The 10,547-nt window shown below is 41.3% G+C and overlaps 1 protein-coding gene across 1 annotated transcript; it reads right to left on the reverse strand.

The window, feature by feature from the left end:
• Window positions 1-7,381: 7,381 nt before the first annotated feature.
• KCNK13 (potassium two pore domain channel subfamily K member 13) lies at window positions 7,382-9,112 on the reverse strand. Its single transcript, XM_026046828.1, has 2 exons — window positions 9,073-9,112; window positions 7,382-8,919 (listed from the first exon to the last, which is right to left on the reverse strand). Exons 1-2 carry the CDS (start codon window positions 9,110-9,112, stop codon window positions 8,024-8,026), a joined length of 936 nt encoding a protein of 311 aa, XP_025902613.1. The 3' UTR covers window positions 7,382-8,023.
• Between the last annotated feature and the right edge of the window lie 1,435 nt (window positions 9,113-10,547).

Genomic DNA, 10,547 nt, shown 5'->3' on the forward strand with positions numbered 1-10,547 from the left:
TGAACATCCAACCGAAAGATTTTTTGTGCTCATGTATGACTTTCATTCTATGGATTTTAATCTTTAGAATAAAGATGTATGGTTGTGGGGGAAAAAACAACCAATCAACCCTATCATATATTGCCAGAATATGTTTTTATTTTTTAGATCAAATTCTGCCAGGGGACCTTTGAAGTAGTTTCACCTGCTTCACTAGCTTTTGGAAAGCAGTTATTTTACAAGTTACTTTAAAAGGACAAAGTGTACGAAGTTGATTTTGTTTAAGACCTCTCCCTTTGGCATTTTTGGTGGAAAACAGCCACTTTTTAAAAGTTACTGGGGAGGGCAGAGGCCCATAGGCACAGGTGTACCGCCTGATACCATGTAGTTTGTTTCCTGAAGGCATCAGGCAGAAGAATTTTAAGAATGTCTTATTAGTATCCCTGGAATTGATGGGAGAAATTCCACTCAAATGTGAGATCACGGCAGAGAAGCTGATGAGATAGCATCACGTGGCTGACAGAGCAGCAGAGACATTTTCATTTATTAAAAATGTGGTAAAACAAAAGCAACAAACACTGGCTACAAGAGTCTGAATGAACTCATGAGCCTCTACTGAAGGCATGTTGAGCTTGCAGAAGTATTGTGTAAATGGGATGCTAAGTGTAGATCGGTGTGGCAAGGGGCAGAGTGTCTGCTCCACCTGCCAAGGAGCCCGAGCCACTCGTGCTGCTCTCCATCCTCCGCGAGTCTGAGGGCTTGAGCTGCCTCTCTGGTTTGCTGCTTTTTGGCTGGTGCTGAACCAGAACTGCCATCCGTGTTTAGGCTGAACCTACTCAGCAGAAACAGTGGTGCTGACGGAGACGTTGCCCCTCTCAGAATACCCCACGCTGCTTTGCCAGCTCCGGCGCAGTGAAGCTCTCCTGCCTGGGAGTTACTGCTCTGCCAGGCCCCTCACAGAAGCTGGCTCTGCAATAGCCGACAGCCTCCTACCCTGTGTCCTGATGTCTTCTATTTGCTTTAGTTTTGATTTAAGAGAAACTTGGGAAGAGGGAGAAGAGTGTAAGGATTCAGACTGGCAACGGGAGATAGATCCTGGCATCAGGCACATGACTTGGGGACAACTGCCATCATCCGGGTGAAGAAAATGATGTCTGTGATTCAAGTACCCGCATGTGAAATTTTTATTCCAGTTTCCTAATAACTTGCTTCCTTACTTTTCTCAGTGAATGGCAGAAAGAAAAATACATAATTTGTATCAGTAAATGGAATGGATGAGCTATAGCTCTGAATCTGTACTAAATAAAGAGGTGTTTGTTTTGCAAAAATCTCTTTTCTTTTGACAAAGAGTCCACATTAAAATGTGCAATGTTCAAGACAGGGAGTATCCCATGATATCTTTGGCTAAAAGTTTGATGAAGTGAGACTAAAATGCATGGAAAGAAAAAAATAGCAGGCAAGAGTATCTGGTACTGAGTTTAGACCGAGTGAAGAAAGTTGAGGGGAAGAAGAGGCTCCCATCGGCCGGCAGCACAGAGCAAAACCAGCCCCTGCAGAACTGCATTCAGGGCCAGGGAAACCTCCCCTTCCAGCACAATTCCATCTGCGCAGCGGCTGTTCCAGCCTTTTCAACAGATCTTGTAAGGTAGCATCGGATATTCAGACCATCAAGTCATTTCCAGCATTTGGAACAGAAGAACAAATACAATTTAAAAGTTATTTGATTTGAACTGTAATTATTCTCCAATAAGACAAAGCTCTTCTGTGAGCTGGAGAAACTGAACTCTCCTGCAAACTTAGAGTTAGGAGAGTGGAAAAGATTTGAGCAGCACCAGGCAGAAACATTTTCTGTTAAGGCAAATAAGGCTTTTTCATTTTAACTGCTGTGCATTTTTTTTCCTCCCTTAAAGGCAACAAGGAGCAATGCTGAGTAATCTCACCGAAGACACGAACAGAACTAACAGTGACAGTCTTCCATTGCTCTGAAAGCAGGGACGGCTTTAGAAGGTATTTCAAAAGGTAGAGTTTGAAAACTAGGCCACCTTGTCACTAAGGGCTTCTGTCTGGGCACCTAATGGAAAATCTGTTCAGAATCCAGGCACTGGCACACACAAGAAAGCAACGCCACTAACTTTGCTGCTACTAAAAATTTGCCTTTATGAGAAGTGAGGCAGATAGAGCAGAGAAAAAGGATACTACATTTTAAACTAATCCTCATAGTACACCCCTCAAAATCTTTGCAAATTCATGGCTTCTTCTATGTAATCACAAATAATTTCAAATGAAAACTGGATGGAAATATTCAAATAGAATTGTGGAAAAAAAAAATAAACTGGTGTACATATTCCACAGGAATTTTCTTAGGTTAACAAGCATTTTTAAATGTCTGCACTGACAAGTTTTAACTCTGGTTTGATATGAATCACTTTATAAACATGGCCTGTAAGGAAAAGCTTCTGACTATTTGGACTTGAAATGGCATTCTTGTTGTTCACACCGTATTTCTACTGAAGCTGATAGACTGGGTTGGTCCACCTAGATAAGCAATTGCCTTTATTTTCCAAGTGAAATGTTTTCTTTTAGGCAGTAATATATATATTTTATAAATTTATATATATATATATATGATATATATTTTAGACAGTAAGAGATATATTGAAAATAGGGAAGATGGTAGTGAGAGAATTCTTATTTCCCACATTAAGCAAAACATTCCTGTGAAAATTCAAAATTTTAAATAGGTAGTACTGGTATGTTTAGCAGTATTTTCCAGGGAATGGAACATCTCTCGTATGAAGAGAGGCTGAGTGAGCTGGGCCTGTTTTCTCTGGAGAAGGCTCACTGGGGATCTGATTAATATGTATAAGTTCAGGAAGGGAGAATGCAGGGAGGAAGGGGACAGGCTGTTCTCGCTGGTGGCCAGCGATAGGACGAGGGGTAATGGCCACAAGCTGAAACACAAGAAGTTCCGTCTCCAGGTGAGGAGCAACTTGCTTTACTGTTAGGGTGACAGAGCAGTGGAACAGGCTGCCCAGGGAGGTTGTGGAGTCTCCTACTCTGGAGGTCTTCAAAACCCGCCTGGATGCCACCCTGTGCCACATGCGGTAGGTGTGCCTGCTTGAGCAGGAAGGTTGGACTAGATGATCTATAGAGGTCCCTTCCAACCTTAAATATTCTGTGATTCTGTGATTCTGTGATTTTCCACGCAGTGAAAAGCCTTCATTTTGGGATTTTCCACAACTTCATATGGAATTATACAGAAGAATTTTAATGCCTCTTAAAGGAGTCCAAGAAATTATCACAATTGCCAAATGTTGATAAATTAAATCAAAATAACAAAGGATTAAAACTGGACTGGCTGAAATTTCAGCCTTTCTCGCAGCTGTGGCTCACTGTGCTGCTCTTCCAACAGAGGAGGCAGGGCCAGGTCACAGCCAGGGTCCCTCTTGCCCAGGCCCTGCAGAGCAGCCGTGCGGACAACTCTCCCCCTTCAACTGAAGCTTATTCCCATACAGTGCTAATGGGAAAGCTCTTTCCCCAGCAGGACCTTGATTAATTCAATCTCAGAAATGGATCCTGTTTGTTTGTCGCGCCCAGCCCAACCTTCCATCGCTATGCAATATCTAAATGTGTAAAATATAATTAAAACAGGTGGAGGGCAAGATTAAGTGAAAGAAAGAAATTGTAAATGTTGCTTGTGCTATTCGGTTGATGCAAAGCTTTCGCCATCAAAGGCTTTTAAATAAATGAATTCAGCTATTAAGCTGCAGCACTGAAATCCTGCTCCGAGCGCTTGAAATTTTCAGAGACACTGATGGATCAACTTAAATCTGAAATATAAAACTTGGCTGTTCTTCTGCAGTTACCTAAGGGAATTAAGCACCTACCTTCTACTGAAAGTCAATGTGTGGTAGGAAGTGAAGTGACTTTCCGGAGGCCTTAGATGCCTTTGAAAAGTCTATTCCTGTCCTTGGAAGAGATAAATTAATGCTTTGACACCTCCTTATCCAGCAAACAATTTTGTACACAGATTTACACAACCTAATACTACCTGAAAATACCTAAAAACTATTTTTAGTTCATTTATGTGGTCATATTTTGTTTAGCATTAAATATTTCAAAATACAATAATTATATTGTCAAACAATGATTTTCAGTGCAAGCTAAGCAATATGGAATAAAACTCGGATTAGACAGCTTTGAAAAATACATCCTTGGCTTTAATTTGATAGTGTTTCATTTACTTCCTCACCATTACTTTAAAAAGGCATTTACAAGAAATGCGTTCATGCTTCTTGAATTTTTGCTGTATACTATTTTTCAGGAAGAGTGGACATTTGGCATTCCTATGTTAAATTCTGGTTTATTTTGGCACATATAAGCTTGTATCCCCCATATTCTAAAACTTTAGTAACCTGCTGCTACATTATGAACTGAGCTCTTTGGGATTTCTCTGGCCATTTTTTTTTTTAAGAAAAACAACTACGGCAATATCACTGGACTAGGGTCCAGTGATAGTTTTCCCTTTCCAGTCGTACTGATTTATTTTCAAACCCACAAACATTTTCTGTAAGAATTCTTTTGGTTTTGTGGGTAAAGCTACCTCCTTCAATGATCAGCATGACTTCTAGAGGTGGGACTCCAAGCAGCGACGCAGACGTGTTTTAGGGATAATGTCACCTCCTGGTGCAAGGTGGCACAGTCCTTCATCCCTGGAATGGCAAATCAAATTGGAATAGAGATGATTAATTAAAATAAGGGCACTTATTTCATCTTTATCTTCAGTGGTCATGCAATCAGACCTCAAAACCACTGCAGAGTGCCTTGTATAACCAAGGTTTGGGTCATGGAGAAGCCAGTGCTTGGGAGAGTGATAAGTCAGGACCAGTGAACGAAGGCAGAACTAGTGCACATGGAAAATCTCCAGCTGGATAAATCCATTTCTTTTGGTCTACGCTATGTGTTAGTCTTTGCTCTCATAGCCAGGATGTCCTCAGATCTACTGAAAATAGCTGATATGCCTCTGTGGTGATGAATAACCACGAGTTAGTGCTACAAAGACTGGAAAGGGGGAATGTAGTTAGATCATATCTTGGGAGCACTGGAAACAACCCAAAGACCCCTTAATGATCTGATACTTGGATATGTCATATTCTAAAAGCTAAATAATCTCTGCTGAGTTGACTTTATAATGTTCTATCAGTTCCCATCAGTCTATATATGTTTTTCTATTTATTTCTCATAGTTTTGCTATGGCTGTCACCTCAAATCATATTTCACCTATCAACTTCAACTATCTTCTTTGTGCTAGACTTCCAAAACCAAATTTTGAAGACTAAGTAGGTATGGAAGGGTTTGGGTGGAAAATCTAGATGGAAGTCAGAAACTTCATTAATGATGACGCAGAGCTACATAATAAATAGACTAAATGATTTAGTTCATTATGATTTAGGTCATTATTTAAGATTATAATGTCGCATGGCCTTGCTGATCTGGAAAAGAAAGTATTGTTGGATAGCTTCTCTGGTCTTCACTGCTCAGCAATGACTGCTATTTGCAACTCAGTTACTAACTACTATAAACGGCCAAGTAAGCCTTACTTTTCAAGTCTCACATTGTGTCCAGGATGAGAGCGCTGATGAAACAAAGGGTCAAGTCCTAGACTATTTCTGATGTTGGCAACGTAAGGATTCCTTCAATTACAGTGAAATCTTAGGGTTATAGGCAATGAACGAGGCACTACTGAAAGAATTCAGAAAGAAGGCTACAGAGTGGTATTTGCTTCTTATATCCAAGTATTTTAACATTCTGTAAGGATGAAATGAAGTTATTGGGAGAAAAAAAAAGCATAACTGTATAATGGAGTTTGGGCATTATAATATTTTCTAGAATATCTCAGTGACTTTTTTTTTTTTTCCACTACTAAAGAGCACCAGAAACAAACCAGACTGCTTTACCCACCAAAGTTAGGACTTGAGAGCTGATGCTGATTTTTCTTGTGAATGCAAATGTGGAGGGATCCCCTCAGGCATATTTTGCTGCTGCACAGATGAGTGATATCAGAATCTGAACTAATGGCTTCATCTTGAAGCTGCCCTTGTTACTATGGACAGCAGGATTTGCCTTTTAATTAGGACTTTTTAGCTGTAAAATGTCAGATAAAGCTTGCAATTCTTCTCAATAGTTAATTAGAATTATTTAATCTAATTTGTAGATTTTATTCTGTTATATGAAAGGATTCTATGAGGTACAGTTTAAAGTACAAATAGTGTTTAAAATGGGTATTAAGTATTATCCTACAGTATTAGGAACCCTAAAAATAAAAGCTTTTGTCCAAGAGTAAGAAAAAGGATAGAAAATCTATTCCTAGCACAAATTAAACTGAAGAGGGTATTTGCATTGTTCCTTATAAGAGAAATTGAGAAGTGCACGATGGTGTTATACATTTCCTAAAACTGTAGTATTCTAGAAGGTTTTCTAGTTATCAGAAGTGAGAAAACATTTAATCTTCATTCACCTGCTATTCTCTTCCGGGGGAACTGGATCAGGTCTTTTGTGACTGAATCTGATAATCTGCACCCTCATATATTGTTTAGCTTTAATGCACTGCAGGATTAGAGGAGAGCCAGGAATTAAGCCCAGGCTTCCTTAAATTCCCACTAAACTTTTTATTAATTTAACTCCTTATTTTTCCATCCACCTCATATAAAGCATCATTTTACTGTCATTAAAAATCATCTAGTTTCCTGTTTTCATATTCTTCTTACCGTTTTTATGGTTCTTCTTGAAGTCTCCTTTCTACTTATAATGAACACTCATAGCATTTCATTGAGAAAAATGACGAATTGTATATTTTCTGTTTCCCCAATCAAGACCCTGTCATTATCATCATTGAAGGCAGAAAAAGAGGTTAAAAATAACAAAATTACATATAAGGGAAAAAGAACGCTGTCAAAGTGATTTTGTGGTCTTAGCTGCTTATAATAATACAACTGGAAAGTTGGCACGGCAATTTAACTGCATGATAAAAGCTGTTGTGTAAACACAGTTATTAGTTGTGTTACATAATATGGATGCTCAATTGCTATAGTCACAACAGAGCATAATATGAGCTCAGATTTGGAAAGTTCCTCAATTGTTACTGTGGAATTGTTCATACAACTTGTCCATTTGGCGATTTTCAATTTAATTTGATCTTTTTGAAACAGAAACCTGGAGTGATTCAATTCTAGAGGAAAAAAGTAGTAGAAAAAAAAATCATGTGTGTTTTGAAAATAGGCAAGAGAAAACAAAAGTAGGATGCATTTGATTCTATCACTTTTAACAGCGTCCTTTTAATGGGAAGAATAAATTAAATTCTAAGATCCAAATACTCCTCTCAGTTATATCAAAATAGTTCCAGAGTAGTTCTACCAACTTTAATAGAATTACTCCAGATTTATACAAACATTAGTAGCAGCAGAATTTGGCTTCTTAAGCACAGCCATTTCACAATAGGAATACATTTTAAGAAATAAGTTTTAAAAGAAAATAATTTGTTTTTCTATTCCATTAAACTAGATCTGCATTATCACAGAAAAAAAAGGCTTATAATGATTCCTCTTTTGGTCTCAGATAAGCTACATTCAGAAAACAGGTCCAAAGAGTGTAAGACCAAAAGGTCCAAACAATCTTTGAATTAATTGAAGACGTGTTCAGTGGACACTCTTGATTTCTTCCAATATCACTTACTTCTTATCCTAAAGCCTGTATTTCACATAGAGAAAAACAGGTCATGGAAAGCTGATACAAAGGCTAAATGAAATCTCTCCTGCTGTAGTCTGCTTAGGGATCAGGAGGAAGGGGAAGAAGGAAGGCTGAGATTGGTGCAATTCAAAGAACAGAGATATTAACCAACAGCCCAAGAAAGACTGGGAGATCTCTGTGTGGAAGAAATGCTGGCCACGTCACTCTTCCCCCCGTGGCACTTTGCCCAAGCTGTTTCCACTCCTCCATGCTATTTCTATGCTTTTTGGACACCGTTTCATAGTTACTCTCGTCAGTTTTACCTATCCACACTTGTCTCTGCCAGCCTGTTATTCATAATTGCTAGGGCTCCGATGCCGCCGGAGAATCCGTTTTGCTTCGAATTGCAGCTCATTTGCCTCGGGTAGCCATTGGCAGTTTCTGACAGCTGCTTCTGCATGATGGCCAGCGAAACTTTGTTGGAGGCCAGAAAGTCTTTCATGGAGATCATCTCGCCTGACAGCCGGCGTCCGTCCGTGTCGCTCTCATTGATAACATCAGCCTCGATGGAGATGTTCCTCCGGCTGCGCACGTTTCCCGGCATTACCACGTTCCTCCGTGACCTAAATAATTTTCTTTGGCATCTATGGCAGCACCTGCAGTCCAGCTTCTTTAATATCCAGTTTATGGATTGCTTGATGACGATAGAGATCACGTTAAACAACGAATAGATGCAGCAAACCCCCATGAGTATGAAGACAAAATTGCCAAAGCGGTAAAGCCCTTGGCTCTCGTACTGGACATTCTGGCTACTGACCAGGTCACCAAACCCGATGGTGCTGAAGGCCACGAAGCAAAAATAAAGCGAGTCGAAGTAACTCCACCCTTCGATGGGCGTGTACATGGCAGAGGCACAGCAGGAGATGACGAGCGATGCCACACACAGAATGAGCATGACGTAGTACACAGAGGGCTTCCAGCCCGCCAGGCTGTCGGCCTCGGAGCCCGCCGAGCCCCGCCGGCCATCGTGAGGAAGGGCCCCCTTCCTCCTCAGCTGTCTCTCGTGGCAGGACTTCATGACATATGCTATGACCGTGATCAGCCGCTCCAGGAAGAGGTTAAAGAATAAAATGGTCCCCGCACATCCTATAAGGCCGTAAAAGATGAGAAAAATTTTGCCTCCGACGGTGGCTGGGGTGGTCATGCCAAACCCTGGAAAACACAACAGAACAGGTGAAAAATAAAAGGGAAACCGCTAGTCATCGCATCAAAGTTTTGTCATGTGCAAAATGGAAGAAATCAGAGTGAATCTCTATGGCACAGCTCAGCTCGAGGACATTCTCAGGCACATTTAGCTACTTACGTCTCACTTTGTCCTAGGCCTCGAAATAAGGGGAAGGAAATTCATGCAGCACTTCCTCCAAAATCAGCATAAAACAGAAAGCAAAAGAAAACTCCCTGGAAATAATCTTCTCTATTGATAAGACCATCTTGCTTTAATAAGGTATGACTAAAGAATGAAAAGTGAACAAGCATGTCCAGAATACAGCCGAGCAAATGAGAGTAATGTGCCTGATTAGTATGTTTGCTGCTGTTTGAACAAGGCCAGAAGAAGACTAATAAGGGATCAAATAACTGATCGATTAGGCCAAAACAATCTTGCTGAGAGGACAGAAATACCACATTGGACAACACACGCTGTTGCTAATTTCCCTGTCTTTGTAACTATAGATACTAATAAGTAGGCTATGGCAAACGAGGGAAATTATATTGAACATGTGATATATTTCTGCCTGGAAGACAGACAAATGCTCTGTGAAGAGACCATCATGTTTCCAACTGAGCCAAATTACCCTCATTTTCCCTTCATTAGAGAACGCACTATGAGCAGAGCTGCATCCCTCGCTAGCGCTGCCGCGCTGGGCGCGAGGCCTCGCCGGCGCGGGCCTCACTGTGTCCTGCTCGGCCTTCCCCTTCCTCACTAGGAACATGTCCCCTACCGTCCGCAGTTTTATGCCGACGTTCCCCTACCACCCGCATTTTGATGCTGACTTATTTTCCGCGCCGTCTCTCCTATTCGCAAGTCATGACCTCCACCCTGTGGACAGACATGTAAAGGCCGAGCATGGAGGGGACGAGCGGCCTCCGGGAGCTCTGTGCCTCCAAAAGGAGAAGGACCTGGAGCAGGGCAGAGGCAGAGGAGCCCGGGCCAGGAGGAAGGAAGAGGCACTGGCACGTGGTGCTGCCATCCCACAAAGGAGAAACGAAGCCATGACAAATGCTGCAGGTCCCCTGCTCTTGCCCAGCACAGCGGGATGTCTCTGCTGGCTCTCGTGCCACCACGAGAGCACACCACCGTCATGGCTCTGCGCTATAAGATTTGACTCTGAGCTCAGATTTGCAGGGGCAAAACACCACTAGCAAAGAGGTGCTGAAAAAAGCAGGCTGAAGCACAACTGCGAAAAATGCAGAATATCCCATCCGGATAGGTAGTGAGCCCTGAACCTCTCCCTTCTCAGCTCAACATGGGCAGGGTTGCCTGTATGGAGAAAATAGAAGTTTTTAGTTTGTTTTCTCTCTGTAAAGCTCAATATGTAGTAATCAATACTAACAGTCCCAAAGCAGCACTACAGTGGAAAACCTCAAAGTATGATAGAATAAAGATATTAATTTAACAATTTTCCTTTTGAGATCATCTTTCAAAAACGAGAAACAAGCTTTAATAAATCTTAAAATAGTCTTAAAAAAGCCTTAATTCTCAGGATGCCTTGCCTTCCCGCTGCTGGGCCGAGCCGCGCTCAGGAGCCCCAGGCTCGCTCTGCGCAGACCCGCGCGCTGAGCGG

The sequence above is a fragment of the Nothoprocta perdicaria genome, unplaced genomic scaffold (genome assembly GCF_003342845.1).
Source record: "Nothoprocta perdicaria isolate Ctin4 unplaced genomic scaffold, notPer1 scaffold_108, whole genome shotgun sequence".
Lineage (NCBI taxonomy): Eukaryota > Metazoa > Chordata > Aves > Tinamiformes > Tinamidae > Nothoprocta > Nothoprocta perdicaria.